Source organism: Phycodurus eques, chromosome 2 (genome assembly GCF_024500275.1).
Source record: "Phycodurus eques isolate BA_2022a chromosome 2, UOR_Pequ_1.1, whole genome shotgun sequence".
Classification (NCBI taxonomy): domain Eukaryota; kingdom Metazoa; phylum Chordata; class Actinopteri; order Syngnathiformes; family Syngnathidae; genus Phycodurus; species Phycodurus eques.
Window position 1 is genome coordinate 39,795,034 of NC_084526.1, and position 26,973 is coordinate 39,822,006.

At 41.5% G+C, this 26,973-nt stretch overlaps 1 protein-coding gene across 1 annotated transcript; it reads left to right on the top strand.

Annotated features, from left to right (window-relative positions):
- The first annotated feature begins 482 nt into the window (after positions 1-482).
- mtmr10 (myotubularin related protein 10) lies at positions 483-25,254 on the top strand. The gene is made up of 16 exons (XM_061670648.1): positions 483-987; positions 2,220-2,280; positions 4,131-4,267; positions 4,588-4,660; positions 5,069-5,211; positions 15,469-15,562; positions 15,657-15,804; positions 16,235-16,322; positions 16,437-16,525; positions 19,647-19,777; positions 19,857-19,926; positions 21,085-21,155; positions 21,493-21,665; positions 21,761-21,931; positions 22,136-22,318; positions 24,329-25,254. Exons 1-16 carry the CDS (start codon positions 931-933, stop codon positions 24,935-24,937), a joined length of 2,298 nt encoding a protein of 765 aa, XP_061526632.1. The 5' UTR covers positions 483-930; the 3' UTR covers positions 24,938-25,254.
- The last annotated feature ends 1,719 nt before the right edge of the window (positions 25,255-26,973 follow it).

A 26,973-nucleotide genomic window follows, 5' to 3' on the forward strand; every position in this document is an offset into this window, starting at 1 on the left:
GTATATTTGACAATGTGTCCGTTGAGAGTAGATTTTAAAGAATGCTTCAAGAGACGGAAACTTACTACAATAAAAAGAAAAGAAATTTTCAAAATAACACGTCAGAAATAAAAAAAATAGCCAAAGACGGTTAAACGGTGGCGTATAGGGTGACACAATATTTTGTGTTGAGTCACTAATTGTTGCTTGTATGGCTATCAATAAAGTTATAATTTAAAAAAAACGAGCCAATCGAAACGCTCATGGGAGTTGTAGTCAGTAAACGTTATGCACATCGAGCGCTTATGGCTTTTTGTGACTAGAAACGAGAGTTTAATATCCACGCCTTACATTATAAAGTCATAAATGTCTGTTCCATTAGTATAGTTCTCAATAAACACAACTATTTTAACTTTGTAAGGGCGTGGAAGCCTCGGATTCACCAGCGCTTGAAGTCCGGAAGTAGGGCGGGACGTCGCCGCTTAGTTTCCAAACATGGCCGTTAAGCCGTTGACTGCATCTGCTCCTGCGTTCGGCTGACTTAGTCACACTTTGAGGAAGTCACTGGCAGCTCTGGACTTCGGTAACAGGTGGTTACGAAAATGTAGACGTCCGTCGGAGGCCTCTGTGTTTTCCTAGCGAGTTAAAGTTACGAGAATATAGCATTTCAAAACTTATTATTCCTTACTTTACACTAACTAGGGCGGCGAGCTAACGCCGACGTCCCAACCTTAACTTGGGTCAACTTTTTCCCCCAATGCGGCTTGCCCGAAATGGAGGAGTACCACCGTCGTCCAACCAAGAAGTCTGTGTGAATATTTATTTTCCAAGGACGCTTTGGGCTCAACCTTTAGACGGACTTTGACTTAAAGGCTTCATTTGAGTCCCTTTTCCTCCACGGTGGAAGCTAGCTGTTCAAAACGCCCAACCTCGACGGGGCGGACATAAACAATGTTTTCTGTCAAACCCATGAAACCAACCTTCAAGTGTTATCTTCCTCCTGTGCAGGTACATTGATGCAACACAACACACATATTCATCATATTGCGTCTTCGGTGTAATGTGGGGAATTGAACAGATTACTAAATGAACTGCATGCATTAACTTTAAAAACAGGTGGCAAAAGTACTTAAAGTAGAGGTACTGTACATGTAAAAGAAAAAAAAAGACAAGTATTATTAATTCTACTCCTGTAAGAATACTGGCTCTGAAATGAAGTGATGTACAAAAGTAAAAAATGACTTTTTACTGTTTTGATACATTGGACCAATGAAAAATAAAACTGCATGCAAACTAGTTTCCCCTGTGTTATTAACTCACTAAGTCAAACAACGTTTTCCTGACCACCTTTTAACCTTTATTTATTCAGGTGAAGAAATCACAACAGAATCTCATTTGCAATGCTGACCTGGCTGCAGAGATCAGTGTAAAACAAAGCAAAATAGAAGCAAATGTAAATGCATTACAAAACTGTACAAAGTGATTTACTTAACATATTTACAGAATACAACAACAACATGATGACATCAAAAAATTCTCTTGAACAAGCCCATTGATGGAGAATAGCTTGCTTCTCCCAATCAGTTAACATCGTCATTAATGTCCCTTGGTTCATGTTCCTTTATGTTGTTGCTGTCCCCGTTTCCCCTCCTTTTTATACCCCAAGATCGCAATCACCTTTTTGTCATCATCCATGGGGGTTAAAAAAAGAAATGGACAAGCTTATTTTGACAACGCAATGAGTAGAAAGTACAGACAGTTGTTTGCAAATGTAGGGACTAAAAGTAAAAAGGGATGAGAAAAGTAAACTAGCAATAGACTACAACTGCATCAATCCATCCATCCAATTATTTTCTGAGCCGCTTATCCTCACTAGGGTCGCGCCAATCGCACGGCACATATAGAGATACAACCGTTCGTACTCACATTCACACCTACGGACAATTTAGAATGTAACTGAAAAATAGACTTAAGTACAGTAGAAGCAATTACAAATGCTTCGTTACTGCTGACCACTGCTTTTAAGATGTAACTTACTCTAAAAAAACAGTATATATGTATAAAATTATACGCTAGAGAGACTTTATTCATACATTGCCATGAAAAAGTATTTTCCACATCTCAAATTCTTATATTTAAATATAATAATAAAGTAATTCTCATGCCCTACTTTGTATTGTCACATTTTTGCCATCATTCATTAACCACTAACTATGCTGTTTACTGTGTTTCCTGTTTAGAGTGAAGTGAAGAAAACTGTTGACCCCCCTATTAAAAAGTTGGAGGCCAAGCTACTTCCAGGTAAGCTTGTATACCTGGCAAATGTTGCCTCAACAGTCCCCAAGTGGACAATAATAATACCTGCAACTCACATACACATTTTGTTGTTTAATAATGCAAAATATTTGTTATGTGATAATCAGTAGAATAATAGAGTTGACAAATATTTAATAGCTGCAGCCCTGGTAACAATGCATCCCACAATCTGATAATTAAAATAGCAGCCTTTACCAGCAGTGTGAAAAGGGACTTTTTTGGTGCAAATGAAAAAGCAACAAGCAAACAATGAACTACAAATGGCTTTACTTTCTTTCTTCTTTTTTTTTTTAACGATTTTTAGGATAATTGACAAGTGGTATTTGCCAGACTAAATATATTCAATTAGAGTACTTGATGGTTGGTGAGGTTTTTTTTTTAAGCTGAATGTTTCTCAGTACGAGCCTGCTATTCTGTGTATCATGCCTTTTGTAGCGTCACCGTTTTGTTTTCGTTGGCCTGTGCTTTCTGCAGGGAATAACTGCTGTAACGCTCCGTCATAAAAGTTAGTTTCAAGTGTCGTGCCAGCCACGATTCATTCAGCCTCACATGCAGCTGCTCCACTAACTGGAGCAGCAGGAGAATCTTCATTTCTAAATCCAATTCTGGTACAGGGTTGACCAGATAAGAAGGGATCCTCAAGGGAGTGGTTCAATGCCGCCTTTGCAATAAAACTATGTGGTGTGCTATTTAGAGTAATTATTCGCAGGTGAAATACCACATAGAGGAATAGATTAATTATAGTCTTTAATAAGAAACCCACAATATACTTGAGCATAGTGCCTTCACATGGAGTCAAAGTGAAAGCGACCTGTAACTAAAACAACTTTTGTACAGAATTTACCACAGGTTCCTTCCTGGTCAGGAGTCTGGTTCACTCCATGGAAAGCTTTCTCTTTTTAACTTACTGGACTGTTGAAAGTGACAGTCACTGTGATGTGATGGCAAAATGTAGTGCGCCATGTTATTTTGGCAATTTTCTTTTTTCTCCGTAGTCAAGTCTTGCTAAGTTTTCTCTTGGTCTATCACCGTATCCTTAACGGGCCGTGGGGGATGGGGCTGCTGAGTCACGAAGGCTCAAAGGCGCACTGCGATTCGGCCTTCGGTCAAGCAGGCAACGAAACATTATGTAGCCTAGCAAGCTGGTGCTATCACTAACGTTACTACGTAAACACGCCGGTGTTCTGTCGAATCCTGTTTTGGTGTGTGTGAAGTATTTTAATGACAATAAAGTAATTTAATTACAGTAAGTTAGCACCCATTATTTCTGAAATGTTGTAATGTTAGTTTGACCTGACTAGAGAATACTTTTGAAGATACTCAGTATACAGTACACATGTATATACAGTAAATTAACAAGTCATTTAAATAGACACATCGCTCTATCTTGTGATCCGATCGGTGAACAATGTGTCTAAATAAATGTCTATTGCTACAGGTAAGTATGTACAGGCCCCATACCAGATGTGAACTGGCTCTGACTAGCACTAATACAATGTAAAACATATGCAAAAAGACCTAAAAGGGGGGGGGGGGGGGGAATGGGTGTACGAGGTAATTAAACAAAAAAGTTTAAAGAAAATTTGTATTCCTTTATTTGTACAGAAAATAAGTAAAAAATAGGACACCTATCTACAAACGGACATAAGTTCATCCAGTGAGATGGGTGGGTCATGGGGGAAAAAATGAGCACCAAGCAACAACCGCTGGTGCTCATTTGAGAACCAGACCAAAATTGTTATGGGCACCCGTGGGTATATGCCATTATTGAAGGAACAAACTTTAGGTGTACACAGTGACGTGTTGATTAAACTAATGCAGTCAAATGCTTTCAGGGGAGATAGTAGTTAATGAGGCGAACTTCGTGAGGAAATGCATCAGTGCTGAAAGCAGCCATGATGACCTGTGGGGGAAGTTGATCTGTACCAACTTTAAGGTCTCCTTCATCCCTCAAGATGCTCCACCTAAACCGGTAAGAAGAAGGTTGTGTGTTAGTCATGTATTGTATTGAATGCCACAAGCTGTAAGCAAAACGTACTACCTGCATGTAACAAAATAACAAATGATGAATAAATGATTCAAAATGGTGTATTGTATTCCCAATTCCATGTTTGTACTGTGTATGAACTGGGAAAGAGGAAGTAAACTTTCCTGTTTTTCATTGTGAAGTGAGAACATGCGTCATTACCACCTATGCTGCAGACTGTTGCAGAGATAATAAAGTGCCAAATCATTGCTAAACCACATTTTAAAGGGTCGAGTCACACATTCTGCTTTTGTTTTGTCACTCAGAAGTTTCAGCTGTCCCACCTGCTGCTTGGAGAGCATGATATCCCCCTGACATGTTTAGAGCATGTGGTAACAGGTAAGATTGGACCCTAAATTGGTCATAGCAAATGTTTTTTTTTTTTATAAAGGTGGGGGCTTGTTGTATAATCATTGGCGGTTCTCAAGCTATTACCTGATCTCGCCTCTGATAACAAGTGGTGCCATCCCAGGGGCAGTGTTTTGCATCCGATTGTGGATTAGCCTTGTTTACACATCTCACTGCTCACTAATAGCTTACAATGCATGCCCAACTGAGCAAGTGTGTGTTAATGATGAGGCATGATTGTTTCATGCTAACACAGTGGGCTTTGTCTGATTCAAAAGGAGGCAATCAGGCCTCATTTTGGCAGATTGTGTTTTCAAGTTGTATTCACAGCTCTACCTGCCTTTTGTTTATTTATTTGCTTGAAATAAAATATTCTGTTTATACTCTCACTCCTTTCAGTCAATGATACAAAGGGGAAGAAGAAAGTTTTGGGATCAAACCAGAAACTCAAGTTTAACCCCACTGAGCTCATCCTTTACTGCAAAGACTTGCGGATCATAAGGTTCTGCTTTGACGAGGCCGGGCCTGAGAGTGCTAAAAAGGTAAGTGATTACTACGTCTTAGTGTCCTTCACGTCACGTCACCTTTAGTGGTCCTTTATCAGTTTTAAGATTCAATATTTATATTGATTAATTGATTAATTTATATTCAATACATCATATTTTGACGACTAGGATTTTAGATAAAAAGTCACCTATTTTTAAGAGGAAAGTCAAAGTTATGAGGAAATGTTTAAAACATTGCAACTTTATTCTCATACAATACTATTTCTCAACAAAAATATTACTTAAAAAAAAAATCAGAATTATTCTTGTAGTAATGTCTTCTTGAAAAAAAATAAACATGACTTTTTTGCTTTAAAAATCTGCCTGTACTGTATTTACTATGATTATTTCCCACCATAGAATAATAGTTTTTTTAGGTGGCGGGGGGATAAATTTAAATATGATTATGATCAAATTGGGAAAAAAAAATGCTTTTTCTCTTGAAAATATGATTTGATTCCGAGCATTGCAAGATTTTTGTAGACGTTTCATTTTTCTACCAGAGTCAATAATTTTGGAGAATCAAGTTGTATTTTTTTTTAATGAGAAGATTGTGACATTAAATCCAGGGAAAGAAAGAAATATAACTGGTTTTCCCTGAAACATATAACTTTTTCTCTTGGCATAACTCGTACAGCTTTTAAATTAAGGATGTTATTATTAAGGGAGGAAAAAAAATCCAAACCTACATGGCCCTGTGTGAAAAACTGATTGCACCCTATACTTAATAACTGTTTGGGCCGCCCTTAACAGCAACAACTGCAACTTGCAATGAGTTTCTTACATTGCTGTAGAGGAATATTGGCAGACTCATCTTTGCTGAATTGTTGTAATTCTGCCACATTGGAGGGTTTCCGAGCATGAACCGCCTTTTTAAGGTCATGCCACATCATCATAACAGGGTTTCACCTGTGAAAACTGCATTTGCTGTGAAGCAAATATGAAGACCAGAGAGCTGTTTATGAGAGAAAAGCAAACCATTTTGAATCTGAGAGAAGAGGGGAACTCGATCAGCTATTGCAAAAACATTGTGCATTGCCAATACAACAATTTGTAATGTCCTGGGGGGGAAAAAAGAAACTACTGGAGTACTGAGCAACAGACATCGAACGGGTAAGCCAGGGGTATCAAGAGCAGTTGATGATAGAAACATTTTGAGAGCTGTGAAGAAACACCCAAAGACCAACAGTCAGTGACATCACTGCCAACCTCCACAGTGCAGGGGTGAAGGTATCACAATCCACTGTTCGAAGAAGACTTAAAGAAAAGAAATATACAGGCCATACCACATACCATACACATACCACTTCTTCTGGAAGGGGCTCACGAGTCTATTGATGATGTAACTCATGATAGTAGCAGCAGAATGAATTCTGAAGTCAACAAAACCATTTTCAGAATCAGAATCATCTTTATTTGCCAAGTATGTCCAAAACACACAAGGAATTTGTCTCCGGTAGTTGGAGCCGCTCTAGTACAACAGACAGTCAATTTACAGAACACTTTGGGGACATCAAGACATTGACAAAAAACAATTGTGCAAAAAGATGCAGAGTCCTCTAGCACTTAGAGCAGTTCGAACGACTAATATTGCAATAGTCCGGTGCAATGACCATTGTGCAAAGGGCGGTGAGACTTCAAGGAGTGTATGCGGTTTAAAGTGACGAGTAGTGCGATCATCTGGGACAATGTTGGTTGTGCAAATGTTACAGATATTCCTCAATCAGTGTGCAAATGGAGCAGATGCTACTCTGGCATGAGTGGCCAGTATATGCAAATAGTTCAGCATGGCGAGACAACTACAGTGAGTGCACGAGTAATACATAATTGGCCCCACAGAAATGTGACAACGAACTCAAGTCAAAAAATTGCCAGCTTGTTGTAATGGAATTATAGGTTAGGTGTTTAAGAAGTTGATCGGAAGAGGGAAGAAGCTGTTGGAATGTCTACTAGTTCTAGTTTGCGTTGATCGGTAGCGCCTACCTGAGTGAAGGAGCTGGAAGAGCCGGTGACCGGGGTGCAGACGGTCCGAGAGGATTTTGCACGCCCTTGTCTTAGTTCTGGCAGCATGCAAGTCCTCAATGGTGGGTAAGGGGGTACCGACAATCCTTTCAGCAGTTTTGATTGTCAGTTGCAGTCAGAGTTTGTCCTTTTTTGTAGCAGCACCAAACCAGACTGTGATGGAAGAACACAGGACTGATTCGATGACCGCTGTGTAGAACTGTCTCAGCAGCTCCGATGGCAGGCCGTGCTTTCTCAGAAGCCGCAGGAAGTACATCCTCTGCTGGGCCTTTTTGAGGACGGAGTTGATGTTGTTCGCCCACTTCAGGTCCTGAGAGATTGTAATTCCCAGGAACTTGAAGGTCTCGACGGTTGACACAAGGCAGCTGGACAACGTGAGGGGCAGCTGTGGCGAAGGATGCCTCCTGAAGTCCACGATCATCTCTACCGTCTTGAGCGTGTTCAGCTCCAGGTTGTGTCGGCCGCACCACAGCTCCAGCCGCTCCGCTTCCTGTCGATATGCAGACTCGTCACCGTCCTTGATGAGGCCGATGACAGTGGTGTCATCTGCAAACTTCAGGAGCTTGACAGTCAGGTTCGCTGAGGTGCAGTCGTTCGTGTAGAGAGAGAAGAGCAGCGGAGAGAGGACACAACCTTGGGGCGCCCCAGTGCTGATGCTGCGTGTGGATGAGGTGGCCTCCCCCAGCCTGACCTGCTGTGTCCTGCCCGTCAGAAAGCTGTAAATCCACTGGCAGATGGCAGGTGAGACGCTGAGCTGGAGAAGCTTGGTTGAAAGGAGTATGTATGGCAATTTACAGAAAAATGCATCCAAACTATAATTGGCAGAAGCTTCATCATGCAACAAGCCAATGACCCAAAACACACTGCCAACACAACAAAGGACTTCATCAAGGGGGAAAAAATGGAAGGTCTTAGACTGGCCAAGTCAATCACCGGACCTTAACCAAATAGAGCATGCATTTTACCTCCTGAAGAGGAGACTCAAGGGAGAAACCCACAGAAACAAACAAGAAGTGAAAGAGGCTGCAGTAAAGGCCTGGAAAAGTATTTAAAATGAAGAATGCGACAGTTTGGTGAAGTCCATGTGCTGCAAGCTGTGTGTGGAGGCGAGTCCGACTATATCTCGTCGGAACTTCTCGACCTCACACACCAGCTCAGGCGGCTTCCCTGCCAGAGAGGTGACAATCCACGTCCCTAGAGCCAGCTTCTGTAGCCGGGGATCGGATCGCCAAGGTCCCTGCCTTCGGCCACCGCCCAGCTTGCACTGCACCCGACCCCTATGGCCCCTCCCACAGGTGGTGAGCACATGGGAAGGGGGACCCACGTTACCCTTTCGGGCTGTTCCCGGCCGGGCCCAACCAGGCGCTCAAGCCCCACCTCCAGGCGCGGCTACAGAGGGTGGGCCCCGGTGACCCACATCGGGCAAGGGAAACCTAGATCCATTTAATGTATTCTTCATAGGGGTCTTGGGAGCCGTGCTTTGTCTGGTCCCTCACCTAGGACCTGTTTGCCATGGGTGACCCTACCAGGGGCATGAAGCCCCAGACAACTTAGCTCCTAGGATCTTTGGGACATACAAACCCCTCCACCACTATAAGGTGACTGCTTCCAGGAGGACATTTCGAATAATTGTTTTTTAAAAAGTCATTAAAAAAATGTAGATGTTTGCTCTCTTTTGTCTTTGTCTCTGTAGCAGGGATCTCATTTGATGTGCATCCAGTGACTCAGATGCACAAAAATTTAATTTAATTAAAATAAAAAAAATTAAAAAATCAATAACAGAAAGTTGGGCTGCATAAATTGAATTAGTTACTTCTTTGCACTTCACCAACTGGAAACCTGATTGGCAGTTACAGTACAGTTCAGTAATAGGCAATATTCCCAAGATGGCGCCTACCAGTGTGGTCGCCTCGGTAACGCGCTCTCTAGTATTGTCTTTGTTTTTGTGTTTTTCGTCCGTCTTTGGAGGCCTTACACGACTCACTTACACAAGGGGAGACCTACTAACCATCAAGGAGGCTTCTCCGGACTTTCTGTCACCAACTTTCGAAAATCTGCTCAGTTTTTTCCCCGAGTTACTCACCGGAGCGGCGTCCGCGGTTTTCGGCACATGGAGGCGGAAGCGGCGCCACAGAGGGAAACAAGCCGGCATTCAGGTGAAACTCCACAAGAGAGGACACAGATTGGCGTTCCCGTCGATCCACCTCGCGAATATACGCTCCCTACCCAACAAAATGGACGAGCTTCATCTTCTGTTAAAGACCAGTAAAGCACATGGCCGTTCTGCGGCCATGTGCTTCACGGAGACCTGGCTTTGCAACGCTGTACCCGATGGCGCCGTCATGCTTCCCGGCTTCAACATTCATCGAGCGGACCGCGACATGGAATCTTCGGGGAAAACAAAGGGCGGCGGGATATGCCTCCATATCAACGAAAAATGGTGTACAGACGTCACGGTGCTCAGCACACACTGCAGCCCGCATTTGGAGTTGCTGTTTTTGAACTGTAAACCATTCTACTCGCCACGTGAGTTTGCATCGTTCATACTGGTTGGAGTCTATATTACTATATTACGCCTCAAGCTAGCATTGCTAGCGCTCGCCGAACAAGTCAACGAAATTGAAAAAAAACACCCGGACTCACCCCTCATTATTCTCGGGGACTTTAACAAAGCTAAACTCAACCACGAACTCCCTAAATACAAGCAACACATCGACTGTCCTGCAAGGGAAAATAATACTTTAGACCACTGCTACACTATGGTAAAAAACACATACCGTGCTATACCTCGTACCCCCTGGGCTCGTCTGATCACTGCTTAATTCACTTAATACCGACGTACAGGCAAGAACTTAAATGTGCGAAGCCTACAGTGAAAACAGTCAAAAAGTGGACCAATGAAGCCGAGATGGAACTTCAAAGCTGTTTAGGCTGCACAGACTGCAGTGTCTTTGAAAATTCAGCTGGCAGAAAATCCAGTCTTCTCTCAGATCTTCAACAGATCTTTGGAAATGTGCGAAGTTCCATCCTGTTTCAAACGCTCCACCATCATTCCAGTCCCCAAGAAACCTGCAATCTCTGGTTTGAATGACTACAGGCTTGTCGCTTTGACATCTGTGGTCATGAAGTCCTTTGAACGTCTCGTGCTGGACCACCTCAAGAGTGTCACAGGTCCCCTGCTGGACCCTCTGCAGTTTGCCTACCAAGCGAACAGGTCTGCAGATGATGCAGTCAACATGGGACTGGACTTCATCCTAGAACACCTCGACAGTGCAGGGACCTACACGAGGATCCTGTTCGTGGACTTCAGCTCAGCGTTCAACACCATCATCCCTGAACTCCTTTCAACCAAGCTTCTCCAGCTCAGCGTCTCACCTGCCATCTGCCAGTGAATTTACAGCTTTCTGACGGGCAGGACACAGCAGGTCAGGCTGGGGGAGGCCACCTCATCCACACGCAGCATCAGCACTGGGGCGCCCCAAGGTTGTGTCCTCTCTCCGCTGCTCTTCTCTCTCTACACGAACGACTGCACCTCAGCGAACCCGACTGTCAAGCTCCAAGTTTGCAGATGACACCACTGTCATCGGCCTCATCGAGGACGGTGACGAGTCTGCATATCGACAGGAAACAGAGCGGCTGGAGCTGTGGTGCGGCCGACACAACCTGGAGCTGAACACGCTCAAGACGGTAGAGATGATCGTGGACTTCAGGAGGCATCCTTCGCCACAGCTGCCCCTCACGTTGTCCAGCTGCCTTGTGTCAACCGTCGAGACCTTCAAGTTCCTGGGAATTACAATCTCTCAGGACCTGAAGTGGGCGACCAACATCAACTCCGTCCTCAAAAAGGCCCAGCGGAGGATGTACTTCCTGCGGCTTCTGAGAAAGCACGGCCTGCCACCGGAGCTGCTGAGACAGTTCTACACAGCGGTCATCGAATCGGTCCTGTGTTCTTCCATCACAGTCTGGTTTGGTGCTGCTACAAAAAAGGACAAACTCCAACTGCAACGGACAATCAAAACTGCATAAAGGATTGTCGGTACCCCCTTACCTACCCTTGAGGACTTGCACGCTGCCAGAACTAAGACAAGGGCGTGCAAAATCCTCTCGGACCGTCTGCACCCCGGTCACCGGCTCTTCCAGCTCCTTCCCTCAGGTAGGCGCTACCGATCAACGCAAACTAGAACTAGTAGACATTCCAACAGCTTCTTCCCTCTTGCGATCAACTTCTTAAACACCTAACCTATAATTCCATTACAACAAGCTGGAAATTTTTTGACTTGAGTTCGTTGTCACATTTCTGTGGGGCCAATTATGTATTACTCGTGCACTCACTGTAGTTGTCTCGCCATGCTGCACTATTTGCATATACTGGCCACCCATGCCAGAGTAGCATCTGCTCCATTTGCACACCGATTGAGGAGTATCTGTAACATTTGCACAACCATCATTGTCCCAGATGATCGCACTACTCGTCACTTTAAACCGCATACGCTCCTTGAAGTCTCAGCGCCCTTTGCACAATGGTCATTGCACCGGACTATTGCAATATTAGTCGTTCGAACTGCTCTAAGTGCTAGAGGACTCTGCATCTTTTTGCACAATTGTTTTTTGTCAATGTCTTTATGTCTCCAAAGTGTTCTGTAAATTGACTGTCTGTTGTACTAGAGAGGCTCCAACTACCGGAGACAAATTCCTTGTGTGTTTTGGACATACTTGGCAAATAAAGATGATTCTGATTCTGATATACGTATTTTGCCTGTCAAGACATTAATGACTTTATACCTCTGTGCTAAGTGTTTATTTGGTTTAAGTGCAAATTTTGTGAACAGAGCCTGAGTCTGTTTTATTTAGATTTATCTAAGATATTTTATTTATTGTTCTACATTACAGTGTCAATGTTCAATATTCTTAGGATTACAATTACAAATTAATTGTTCTTTAAAAAGATGTACTGGAATTATTATACTCTATCATTGTATCAGTGGTATAAAAGTCATCAGCGATACTATTGTTTGGTATTTTGGGGAAAATATATCGTCCTAAAACAATTTGCTACTCTGACAGGTCTAAACACACGTAATATATTGAGAGAGTGCAAGAGCAATGGACAACGCAAAAATATTGCACAAACAGCATAAAAAACATTGAGTAACAACTGTAATAAACATCTGCAATAAAGCAGGACCGTGAAGTAAGAACCGTGATATAGTGTAGCAGTGGATTACTGTATCTGTATTCTTAGTCTCAAGTGTAAAATGAGCTATGCGGTAGTTAGTTATTTTATTTATTTATTTTAATCCACTGAAAAGATCCTCAAAAGTCTACAGAACATTGACTAAGTTCACCTTTCCGCTGCTTAAAATGTCAAATGATTCCTATGTCCTTAAACTGGAATTAAATAGAAACAACAAAAACAATAATCCACAGGTTTCATTTTCATTGGACAACAGCAATATGTAAAGATTAAAGCAAAATAACTCCAGAGCCATAGACAAACTGTTCACAAAACTCTTCATAACAATGATTATTAGAATTTCATTGCCCTCAACTGCTTTTATTGTCCAAAATGTATCACAAATCATTTGAAGATGTCTGGTGGGACACATTGTATTTGCATTTTTAGATACAAGTATGCTTTGCTTTTTGTTTTGACACAATGTATATGTAAAGCTTAGTGCACTGCTGACTGTCCATTTCTTGCTTCCACTGTCCATGTCACTGCTGTATGCCGCTAGCTGCCCCTTTCACTTCCTAACTCTGCGTGCTTGCGCACGCATGCACACGCACACACACACACACACACACACACACACGCACGCAGGAACACACACTGCTTTAGTACTTTGGCCACTTCCTCAATGACAAGAATAGCTATACCATTCGACCATTATGTAGTTTCCTCTTCAGCAATAGCCTCAAAGTAAACAATTTTCACCAGAGGGTGACTTGAAAATCTGTTTTGTGAAGTTAGACTGTACATTAGCACGTCTTTATACAGTGTGCCAGTAACTGAAAACATGAATTTACTGAGTTGGGGTGTCTGCTCTCTTGCCATGCCATCTGGGAACAATTTCCTTCGTACATACCTGCTCCACATTTGGCAAGCAACATATACCTGTAGTGTATACATACAAAGTACAACACTGTGTTGTTGTTGTAGGGACTTGAAGGCAATAAATACAAGAAAGTCTGTACCTAAAGAAGCAACTGATTTATAAAAACAAAAATCAAAAAACACCTTTCATTGTCCTTTCAGATAATGACTTAGTGGCTTGTCTGCATATTAAATAATATAATTTGATGTCACTATAAAATGATATTGCAGTGGAGTGGATTTGAAATATGAGTGACCCAGAGGACGGATTTTGATTGATTTGGGAGCCAAAATTTGAGATAAGAGCGCTCTATGGTTGCAGTGAAGTCAACTCATTTCACTGTAAGCAGCAGTTTGGCAGATTGTGAACAATTCTACAGAGAAGAGGCTTACAGCTGTTTACTGTCAAACTAAACAAAAGAGCGGATTACACATCCATCCATCCATCCATCATCCATTTTCTGAACCGCTTATCCCATATACTTTGCCTTAGGAAGGTCAGTTTAGCTTAATGCTAACAAATAATGGAAAACAGCATAGACGGGTTTATGAAAAGCATCGGTGTTGTGGTGTTACAACCCTTCAAGCAACGGATATTTGAACGAAAATGGAGAAATACACGAAGACAGGAAAAAAACAATACTTAAAGGCATATATTCTTTATCCTCTGCGCATGACTAAAGTCTTCTTCATACTCGCCCGCTGACGTCACTGCGGCTATCGCGCACGCATTTTGCCTTTATACTCGAGCGCAACCCACATGCGCAGTTTTGAAAATGTACTGCAGTTCACCTCAAAGTCGGGGTTGTCGCTACGGCTGGTCTTGGCTAGGACACCACAAGGTGGAGTTTCCTCTGCATTTTTGGCCATTTCCGGTAGCCGTTTTTACTTTCCTTTCTGTAACAAGGAACAAAGCAATAACCATGGCGACCGTGGAACAGTGTCTGCTAGAACAAATGGACCAAGATGACCAGATGATACGTTTAATTATGTTGCAAAATCGATCAAGAAGGCGGCGCGTAAATGGTATGAGATAACCAAGGGGCACGCTGAGTACGTTATCACAGCATGTGACTAAAACGGACCAATCACGAGAGATGATCTCCACGGCATTTTATGCACAGCAACAATTTTTGCCGTGTGTACGGTCAAGCGACGCAGAGGGGCCACGCGGGCCAATTTGCTGGTCACGTGATGCAATGCGGGCGTGGGAGTATAAAGAGGCCTTAATATTGCTGCATCTTTCTGAGGCAAAAACTGTTTAATTCTTTACATTCTATTTAATTATTTCATTGCTGTATGTTTTTATATAGTATGGTACAATATTAGAAAGAGAGAGACAATATAAAAAATATCTTATTAAAGAACACATTGAGTGTTTTTTCGGGGGGCTGGAACATGGTATTTCCATTCATTTCAATGGGGAAAATTATTTGAGATACAATTGTTTTGAGCTACGAGTGTGGTCATGGAACTAATTAAAATCGTATCTCAAGGCATCATTTCATAAGAATTGTGTGTGAAGATTGAGGTGGGGTGATTTTACAACCAGCATTAGTGTGATAATAGGAGGAATCTTGAGTAAATTGTCTCATAGAGCAAATAGTCATGAGGTCATTTACTGTATCTGGCCTCTATGAACTTTTGTGATCGTGAGTTTTCGTCAGACTGAATATGTTCCTTGTCCAACATAAAAGTTCTGGAATACAAATATATTAGCCCCTCCTCACTGCTGCGGATATTTACGGACACAATGTTAGTAATTACAGTGTGAAGAAGAAAAACAAGGTCCTGGCCCTTTTCCTCTTTACAGCATATGGAATTAAGCCAACCTATAACAACTTATTTTGCCATAGTAAATTACAGAGTCGGGTACTCCCTTACACACGCAGACACGCTGTGTTTTCTCTGGTGTCCTCATGCTAGTCACAGCTTCTCTACTGAATGGCCTGCTTTGTGTGAGTCCAGTACAATCCAAAGTAAATGGCTTGGTTCCCAGGTCATTCTTGTTCTTGTGTTGGAAGCATTTAAAATGTTTTCAGGTGGGGCTTGTTGCTGCTCTGAATGAAATTGTCTTAAAGCATCATCCCAGGTTGATTCAGTCATTCGTGAGTTCTGTTGTGGTTCTCTTATTGCAGGTTTGTCTCGCTATTGCTCACTACTCCCACCCAGCTGATCTGCACCTGCTGTTTGGCTTTGAGTATCAGGGCCGACGGTACCATGAATCCAAAGGTTCTAAAAAGTCTTCATAATTAACTGTTACAAATGTGTCTTCCTTTACACGTACGTGCAAATGTCATTGAATTCTTTTGTCTTTGCTTTCCAGCTGAGCGACTCAACGAGGGCGTCCGACGAGGAGCATTACAGACGCCTATTTTTGATCGACGGTCTGAGTGGGACCGAGAGATCAAGAGAACGGGCGCCTCTGAGTGGAGGGTGTGCTCCATAAACGAGTTTTACCACATCTCCTCAAGGTTTGAGCTGCTGTTATTTCTCCAGTGCAATGAGCGTGAAGGAAAGTATGCCGACACCTCCTAGAATATTTTTGACTGTCTAAAATTCTCCCTGTAGTCATACTTGGTATGTTTTGGCAAGACGGTGTATTTACACTCGAAGCTGTTTGGCTCATTGCATTCGTGTTTCACAGTAACATGCATGTCTTCAATTGACAGTGAGGGCCACTGAGTCCAGAGGTGACCTCATAGGGCTTGCGTAGTAATTATTGTCCAGTGTTCTATTATATGGATGTTTACTTCGTATTAGACAATGGTAATTTGACACATGAAATGGCTGTGAACAATGTCCTTGATTGTGTTAATTAACACTTCACTCGCATGAACAACAAACACTTTTTGAGAGTATAAATTTTGTGACTCATTGTCCTCTTTTTCTACTGCTTCTTAGTCTTCCAGAGTACATTGTGGTCCCAGTTTCTCTAGCAGACCAGGATCTAAAACAGTACTCTATATTCTTAACTGGCAACCGCGTCCCAGTAAGTTTTATTACCATTTAATGTGTGCTGTGTGTTTCAGAAAATGACCAGGATTGTTTTGTATTTTACTTGTTCACTCCACCAAGTTGAGCCATTGTGTTTCCTTTGCTGTAGCTTTGGTGCTGGAATCACCGCAATGGAAGTGCTCTTGTGCGCATGGCCAGTGTGTGTGACCCGGTCCAGCAGAGAAAGATTGAGCAGAGGTAGCACAAACTCCAAGAATGCAGAGATAAACTAACATTGGATCTTTTTACTCCAGGGCTGCGTTCAGACTCACACCCTATTCACTATATACTGTAGTGCCCTATAAAGAGAGTTTGCCAAATCACTGTATGGTGACCGTGAACTCAACTTTCTTCATAACAAGAAGCTTGGCAGGTTGTGAACAGTTCTTCAAAACAGCCTTCAAGCTTTTTATTGCCACCTGCACATGAAGTTGACTGTCAAACGTATCACAAAATGAAGAGAATTACACCTTATTTAAAATAACCACAGTTTAGCCTTGGGAAAGTAATATTTTTATAAAGTACAGTATTATAGAGTGGAGTGCTATTTTTGGTGGTTAAAGTTAAGAGAGTGGTCACGGAATGAATTTATCTTGTAACTAAAGGTACACAGGTTTGTTTCTTTATTCATTTTTTAAAAATACACTCAATATAACGTACACAAAAGATCATGCTATTATGATAGGGCTGCAACTAACGATTATTTCAAGAATCGATTTATCCGTAATCCCCAATTAAATATTTTTGACTAATCGATTAATCAAATTCCTCCCTTTATTTAAAAACAGCTAATTTTCATATTGACAGTGCCGAAAAGTTACTGGTTTGCTCCATAACGTTAAAAAATGGACACAAATGTATATCGTTGTTTTCCAAAGTAAAAGCAAATGTTTGCAAATGTCTTATTTTCATTAAAAGGGACATATTTTACCAAACCAACTTTTTCTAGTATTTGGGATGTAATATTGTGTCTATGGTACCTCAGTAGACGTGCAATATGAATTAAATTCGTCCACGCATTCATGAGTTCCAGAGGTTTTTGTGCCGAGAGCACTGAAATCAGGTCATCCAAATTTCCCAACCTTATCTGCCTCACTAGTGAAGCTCTCCGCCTTCCCTTTCCGCTTCTTAGCCAGCATGTTGTCACAAGTGTGTCTTCTACACTGAGGGAACCAATCCGCTGCCTCAGGAGTCCCACAGGCCAAAAAATAGGACTCCGTCTTCAGCATGACGGCATCCCTCACCGTTGGTGTCCACCAACGGGTTCGGGGATTGCTGCCACGACAGGCACCGACCAGCTTCAGGCCACAGCTCCGGTCAGCCGCCTCAGCAGTGGAGGCGTGGAACATGGTCCACTTGGACTCGATATCCCCCGCCTCCCCCGGAACGTGAGCAAAGGTCTGTCAGAGGTAGGAGTTGAAACTCCTTCTGACAGGGGATCCTGCCAGATGTTCCCAGCAGACCCTCACAATGCGTTTGGGCCTGCCAGGTCAGACCGGCATCTTCCCCACCATCGGAACCAACTCACCACCAGGTGGTGATCAGTTGACAGCTTCGCCCCCGTCTTCAGCCGAGTGTCCAAGACATGCGGCCGCAAGTCCAATGACACGACCACAAAGTCAATCATCGAACTGCAACCTAGGGTGTCCTGGTGCCAAATGCACGTGTGGACACCGTTATGCTTGAACATGGTGTTCGTTATGGACAATCCGTGATGAGCACAGAAGTCCAATAACAGAACACCGTTTTGATAGGGGGGGGGGGGGGGGGGCGTTCCTCCAAATCACGCCCTTCCAGGTCTCACTGTCATTGCCCACGGGTCCTTTAAATAAAACCATAATCAGCATGCTTTCATGGAGGACTACAGAAATATGAGAGTATTTATTAGAGGTTTATATTCTTATGAGCCAACTACATCAATCTGTGCTCAGCAAGTTGGCCGTCTGGATGAAATATACCGATATAAAAAATTTTAAAAGGTTAGCACTTGATTGTATTGATACTAGACTATAACAAACCTAAGACTTCATATGGATGCATGTGTGTGACTCACCTCGGTGCACGGTGTAGTCTTTCAAGCCAGCTCAGTTTAGCGCTCTAGCCGCTAACACGGAGATGCGTTTGTGATCAACAAATCGCTACGCAGAGATCAAGTGTAAAGTGTTGTATCGTGTGGAAATGTGTAAAGTAGAAAGGCTGAGTTGATGAATGCACGACTGTCTCTGTCGAAGAAATATTTGCTTCCGAAAGAACGCTAGCAGAGTGTGAGGGGGGACTTTGTCATACAAAAAAGGAAAAACAGAGACAATGTTCAAAAGAGAAGTTTCACTTGTTTCCTAGCTCTATTAACACTATTGCATAAAGTTATTCCCTGGGGAAACTTCACGGTGCTTTGTTTCTAGCTATTAGTATTTGACTTTTGACACAGGATTCTCAAACGTTTTGGGTCCTGGGACTGCTTAGATTGGAGAAATTTTTTTCAAGGACCCACTCATAATTTTACACCAATTAAACATCTCTTTTCGAGGAAAAAACTGACCGAACCAGTAAAATCATAGCTAAAATAAAATAAATATCAAGTTGAGATTGCCCCCCTTTATTTTATTGAAAATCAACACAAGTACATCAGGAATCTTTTTAATTTAATGACCATAATTCATTTTACTTGATGCGCTTACGAGAAACAACAAGAATCGAGGAAAATTTACCTTTACTGTATTTATTTCACAATTACATTGGCTGAATTTTTGGCTAAAATGTTACTGAATCGATTTCAAGTCTTTCAAATCTTAGCGTTCTAAATGAACCAATATCGTCCTTGAATCGAATTGACAACAATACATCATGATACAAATAAAATTGTTGTTAAAACTAATCGTTATACCTTGATATTTACTGTTGAAAGGCTGAAATTACAAGGATTTGGACAATTTCAAAGTTAAACAATCTGTAAACGATGGCTTGATGATCAAAATAGTTTTCAATTAATTTCATAATTGATTAGTTGACGAATAATCGATGAATTGTTGCACTTTAGCGGTAATTATCATTTATTTATTAATTCAATGTGTATGGTGACAGTTGGGCCAGCTTTCATTAAGCCGGTACGTTGTAATTAAAATGATTTTTCATTTGACTTATGTCATAATAAAGTAGTCCACTATATAAAGATCCTTCCTCAAACAATGAGTAGGGAATGGGTGAATTGTTTTGAACACAGCCCAGGTCTTTCAGCAGTACAACGTTTTTGCTAGACTGTTCAAGTAGAGATCTTTCAAAGAGTTTGTTGAACCTCAATGTGTGTTGTTTATTGTGGTAGGATCATCACTGCCATCACAAAAAGCCACCCACAGTGCAGTGAAGTCTTCAGTTCAGATCTGGACAAGTGTCTGCCCAACATCCAGGACATCCAGAGTTCTTTCGTCAAAATCCGACAGATCTGCGTCATAGGTGAGCCTTGTTACCGGTTCCCATCTGGACGCAGAAGGAATTTCTCAACATTCTTGTGTTCTGTTTTGATTATGTGCAGATCCTTTTGAGGAGTCTGAGGAAAGGTGGCTTTCATCCATTGAAAACTCACGATGGCTTGAGTATGTCAGGTATGGAAACAATCATATTTATATGATAGCACCTCATAAACTGCCAGAGTCTTAAAACCCTTACACAAATCATGATATTACAAACATTGCTAAGACGAGTTACTACATTTAGTCTGCACATTATGAGACAGGCTGAGTTTCAGTGACTAGGGCGAATCTTTGGGATTTGAGGTTTAATTGGATTGGAAGAGTTGTAAGTAGGCAGCCATATCACTTTTTTCAAATCGAGCACAACTATAAGTACTTACCAATACGAGTACAGATACTTGATAATATCATTATGTCTTGCAATTGTGATGATTATGGACTACTGTCTTTAAAAAAACACACACATTTTGTTGAACGTCATGTTTCATTAAATATAACACTTTTTAGAGTAAGAAACAGAATAAATCCCAAAATAAACAAAACAAATGAGAATCATTACAACTGGGATCATATAGTGTGCATTACCTAAAGCATTCCAATAGAATTGTTAATTCCCCTTGTAATCAGTTTTAAGATACTCGACAAAAATAAATAAACACATTAACGTTAATTTGCAAAGTGTACCTGAACGCAGCTCACATAGCCGTTATGCGACTGCTAGTGTAAACATGAATTCTGGCTGTACTGAGCAGCAAGCCAACATTAATTACACAATAAACGAGTGAAAAATTACATGGAAAGAAACAAAATACCACAAAAATGACAGATTACCTAGAACAGTTTCATCTGCACAACACACGTGCAACTGCAAATTAGTTCAAGGTGGAAAAAATATGTTTCCGTCTGCAAAATGTCACTTTAAAGGCTACACAGACCAGAGTTTGGCCTCATAACAATGAACAAAAGCTGTTATAAAAGCATTACAGATGTAAAATACAAAACATAACTATTAACATTTAATTAGTAACTCTTCAGGAACATCAGGCAGGCTACCGTCCTCGCAAAACTGGGTGCTTGCCCGTCACCGTCCGAGGAGTTCATCATCCATTTTTCAGAGCATAATTTGCATGCATCTCCACACATAACATGGCTGACATGGCACCTACCTGGATGCCAGATGTCAGGCTGTTGATGCTGTATCAGTGCTTACACTATCGGACAATTTTTACTGGTATCAGTATCTGGGTATTCTTACACAAAACATTTTTAATCCATAGTCTGTGATTGCAGGGCCTTCCTGAAGCACGCAGCTGAAATAGTGTACCACCTGGATGGGAGGAATGTATCAGTCATTCTCCTAGGTAAACGCTTCTCTTCATCAGTTCTCTTCCTCACACCACAAAAACATCATCCCAATTGCTTTCGATGGTTATTTATTTTTCTTTCCATTTTGTTGTTTTTCCAATGTATGAATACAATCCCAAAGGAAGACTGACTTAGCTTTCAGGGGCATCCATTTTTATTCAGTTTTATTAGACTGTTTGCAGGAATTATGAAGACTAATATGCTTGTGCTTTTAATTGCCTTTAATTGATTGTATCATTTTGTGACTTCCAAAGGCGTTGCCCATCATTGGACTGACTCAATGAAAACGTTCTTGCAAACAATTTGATTTTGTTCACCGATTATCTTTTACAGAGGAAGAGGACCGCGACCTGAACTGCGCGGTGTCCTCCTTGGTGCAGCTCATGGTGGACCCTCACTATCGCAGCATTGTTGGATTTCAGGGTTTGGTGCAGAAGGAGTGGGTGATGGCAGGCCATCGCTTCTTGGATAGATGCAACCACTTAAAAAAGAATGACAAAGAGGAGGTATTTGCCCAACTAAACAGCCCATTTGTACATGATCTGCACTTTTGTCAAGACAGTCACTTATATTGGTTGTTTCTTTCTTTTTCCCCCCCAAGTCCCCACTGTTCATGCTGTTCCTGGACTGTGTGTGGCAAATGATGAACCAATATCCAGCTGCATTTGAGTTCACAGAAGCCTACCTGACTGTGCTAAGTGATAGCATGTGGATTCCACTCTTCAGCACTTTCCTCTTCAGTTCTCCTAAACAGCGAGCTCAGTATTTGATAGTGAGTAATGCAAAAATTGCATCTTACATTTGTTTATTTCTGTGTTTGATTGGTTAAGATATTTACAGTAAACGTGTCATAAATATACAAGTTACAACATATAAATCTTTTTTGACATTGTGATTCACTTGCATGTTTGTTTGATGACTGACAGGAGAATACTCAGCTCCAAGTCAGAAAGATTAACTTGTTTCTTTTCTGCAGGACTTTGCAAGAAATAAAGCCATCCCTCAAGGGGAGGACCCAGTTGTGTACTTTCCTCCTGTGTGGGACTGGTCACAACAATTCTCCACCAAAGACCAAACCCTTTTTAACAACCCCATGTATGTTGGCAAAGGAGCTGCATGTGTTCTCAATGGGGAAGTGAAAAGCTTTAGACGCACAAAGGTAACAAAGACTGAGCTTTTCTATCTGCTTAATTGTAGTCGTGTTTACCGTACCAATCAAAGGTTTGAGTGCACGTTCTCATTCAATAACATAAGCAAGTGTGTCCTAACGTTTGAGTGCGACCTTGTTTTTCATTTACGGCATCATCAAGTTTGAAGTGCATGCAGGGGGTAGCGCAACAAAGTTTCAGACTTCATCCATTTACAAAAAAATATGTACGGTGGGTACGGAAAGTATTCAGACCCCCTTAAATTTTTCACTCTTTTTTTATACTGCAGCCATTTTCTAAAATCATTTAAGTTATTTTTTTTTTCCATATTAATGTACACACAACACCCCATATTGACAGACAAAAACCGAATTGTTGAGATTTTTGCAGATTTATTAAAAAAGAAAAAAGAAAATATCACACAGCCATAAATATTCAGACCCTTTGCTCAATATTTAGTAGAAGCACCCTTTTGCGTTAATACAGCCATGAGTCTTTGGGGGAATGATGCAACAAGTTTTTCACACCTGGATTTGGGGATCATCTGCCATTCGTTCTTGCAGATCCTCTCTAGTTCTGTCAGGTTGGATGCAGATCCTCTCCAGTTCTGTCAGGTTGGATGGTGAATGTTGGTGGGCAGGCATTTTCAGGTCTTTCCAGAGATGCTCAATTGGGTTTCAGTCAGGGCTCTGGCTGGGCCAGTCACGGAGTTGTTCTGAAGCCACTCCTTCTGTATTTTAGCTGTGTGCTTTGGGTCATTGTCTTTTTTAAAGGTGAACCTTCGGCCCAGTCTGAGGTTCTGAGCACTTTGGAGAAGGTTTTGGTCCAGGATATCCCTATACTTGGCCGCATTAATCTTTCCTTGATTGTAACCAGTCGTCCTCTCCCAGCAGTTTAAAAACATCCCCACAGCATGATGCTGCCACCACCATGCTTCACTGTTGGGACTGTATTGGACAGGTGCTGAACAGTGCCTGCTTTTCTCCACACTTACCGCTTAGAATTAAGGCTAACAATTTATATCTGGGTCTCATCAGACCAGAGATAATCTTATTTCTCACTATCTTGGAGTCCTTCAGGTGTTTTTTTAGCAAACTCCATGCCGTCTTTCATGTGTCTTGAACTGCTTCATCGGGCCACTCTGCCATAAAGCCCCGACTGGTGGAGGGCTGCAGTGATGGTTGACTTTCTAGAACTTTCTCCCATCTCCCAACTGCATCTCTGGACCTCAGCCACAGTCTTTGGGTTCTTCTTAACCTCTCTCACCAAGGCTCTTCTCCCCCGACTGCTCAGTTTGGCCGGACCGCCAGCTCTAGGAAGGGTTCTGGTCGTCCCAAAGGTCTTCCACTTGAGGAATATGGAGGCCACTGTGCTCTTAGGAACCTTAAGTGCAGCAGAATTTTGTTGTAACCTTGGCCAGATTTGTGCCTTGCCACAATTCTGTCTCTGAGCTCTTCAGGCAGTTCCTTTGACCGTGATTCTCATTTGCTCTGGCATGCACTGTGAGCTGTAAGGTCTGCTGTAGACAGGGGTGTGGCTTTCCTAATCAAGTCCAATCACTATAATCAAACACACCTGGACTCCAATGAAGGCGTAGAACCTTCTCAAGGATGATCAGAAGAAATGGACAGCACCCGAGTTAAATATATGACTGTCACAACAAAGGGTTTGAATACTTACGGCTGCGTGATATTTCAATTTTTCTTTTTTAATAAATCTGCAAAAATTTCAACAATTCCGCTTTTTCTGGAGTGCTGTGTTAATGAGGGGGGAAATGAACATACATTGTTTAGCAAATGGCTGCAATATAACAGAGTGAAACATTTAAGGGGGTGTGCATACTTTCTGTACCCACTGTATATTAGCCTCTATTTCATACATGTAATATGGGGTTTTACACTTAGTCTTTTGACATGCTACAGCCAGATTAGAATATGGGATTACATTTGTGAAGACTGGAAAATGTCATCTAATACAGCTTCATGGATTTATTTATTTGTTTGCTTGTTTTGCCCTTACAGAAATACGGTTCCATCTTCCGAGGAGCCTCTGCATCTCTACGTAATGGACTGAAAGGTGGAGACGAGGCGCTAACACGACGAGGCTCTCTGGGGTCTGAGCTTAAGCCTGATTTCTCACCCATGAAATACGTGGTGGAGAGCCCGTCGGAGCGCTTCTTCAGAGAGTGGTTCTCTCGACCCGCTGACCAGCAGGGCCTCTTGATCCCCTTGCTCACGCCCTCCCACGTCGCCCTCTGGAAGCTCTACTTCCTTCGCTGGGTGCCAGAGGCCTGCATTTCCAAAGGGGGGTCCATCACTGCTTACCACAAGCTCTCTCAGCTGGTGGACGAGATCGAAATGCTGCAGAAACACCTCAGGCAGTACAAGGCGCCCACTCCGAGTGGCACGCCCCTCCCCAGCCCAAAAGGGCCCCCTGCTGACCAAAGGCGGATGTATTTTGAGGCCGCGTCCCCAAATGATTCCCCTCCAGAATTTCTTTCATCCTCCTTTCCTTTCACCCCAGTAGGAAACCTGTGTCGCCGCAGTATTCACGGAACCCCCATCAGCAAGTTTCTGAACGGGGCGAGGATCTGGCTCTCCACAGAGACGCTCGCTAACGACGCCCTTTGAGAATGGGCGGGGCTTCGTTTTGATTGCTGTTACCACTCTTAACCATGCGGACGATTATAGAAAAAGAACTTCTGATTTTTTTGTATTCTTTATAAGCTAGAATTTGCACCATTGATGCTGAATGATAATCTGAGGCAACAACCGGAAGAGCACCAACAGGAAAATTATAACATTATTCATCCAAGTTAATCATTACAGAATGCAGAAGTACATCCTCCTCATTGGCCAGTGACGTGCTACTGTGATGTGCCCTCATACTGTAATATATAAATATGTATATATATATATATATGTGTATATATATATATATGTGTATATGTATATATGTATATATATATGTGTGTATATATATATATATATATATATGTGTATATATATATATATATATATATATATATACACATATATATATATACATATATATATATATATATATACACATATATATATACATATATATGTATATGTATATATGTATATATATATGTGTATATATATATATATATATATATATATATATATGTATGTGTATATATATATATATATATATATATATATATATATATGCGTGTGTGTATATATTAGATGTATATTAAAAGCTGTGTATTATCTTATATTAGATATATATTAAAAGCTGTGTATTATCTTACCCGCTTAAATCACTCTCGAAATTTCCTAAAGATAACCGCTCTTGTTTGTCGAGGTTGTGTGATTCAAAGATCCTGTTTGGGATTGACCTGTGATGACGTCCCATGAGATTATCCTTCGGGAGTCTCAGTCTGATCCAGATTTGATTGCAGCAACAATGATGCATTTCACCAACACTGATTTCACATGTAATCTTCCAGGAAATGTGTTGACCATCTAACTCTTGGGATTTGTTTTCTTCTGAATCCAGTACATCACAATATAACACTACTAACCGCCATGCTATGCCAAGTCGTTCAAACAAAATGGATGTGTGTGCGCACGTGTTTTTCTTAGCACAAGCTTAATGCTATTTGCTTGCAAATTCTTTCACTTGTTGGGTGTTTTGATGTTTTAACAAATACTGTATTGAATTCAGGGTGCTGATTTGAGATTACTTCAATCTGTGGTAAATATACCTCTCTCCTTTTCAGAGAGGTTTTATCAAAAATTTTAAAGGCCTTAAACTGTCCAGATTGACAGAAGAAGAGAGGACTCAAACCAGGCGTTTTCTGTATTAGGACTCCTTCGTGTTTTCTAACTGCCGAACCAACGTCTGGCTGGTGAAACTGACAAAATGGATCAGTTGTGTAATGGTGGTGAGAAGCTATTAGTGAGAATCTTCAGATCAGGGGTGTGGATTGGAGCTTGCGGTTTAAGGCCCATATGAGGCCCACGAATATTTGATCCGGCCCACAGTGAAATTCTAAATGCAAAATAAAACAATCGAAAGACATTTAACCCACAAATGCTCATGTTTGGTAATTGCACATTTATTTTCCATTCATTTACAATAGCCCTTTAAGGACTTAATACAAATTTAAATGGCCCCAGATGGAAAAAATGTCCCCACCCTTGATAATAAACCGTGGAGTGATCCATTTCTTGCAAATGTAAGATTCGTTGGCAATAACTAATATCGTGTATTGTGAGTGCTGCGTTGGCCCTACAAAAATGCTATTAATTGCACATTAACCCAGTTTATGGTTCTTTTTAAGGTGGTTGAATTTAGGTTGGGCATTTTATTTTTTTTTTATTTTTTTTTTTTTTAAATTTTCTATTTGCTTGAAATCTATTTTGTGTGTGTGTGTGTTCATGGTACTTCAGTCTGTTAATTTTGACTATATATTTTATGGAGAGGTATTTATATGATGTTCCCATCTGCTGGATTATATGATTACTGCGTTCACAGTTGGATGTACCAGCAGATGTATTTATTCACATTATGCAAATGTTCTCTTAAAAGGGATGCCCTGGCTACTCTGTCTTTTGTGCCTTTTGGGAAGACTTTGTAACAATGTTCTATATATCTGACTTGTCTACTTGTGTTGATTTTGATGGCGTCTTAA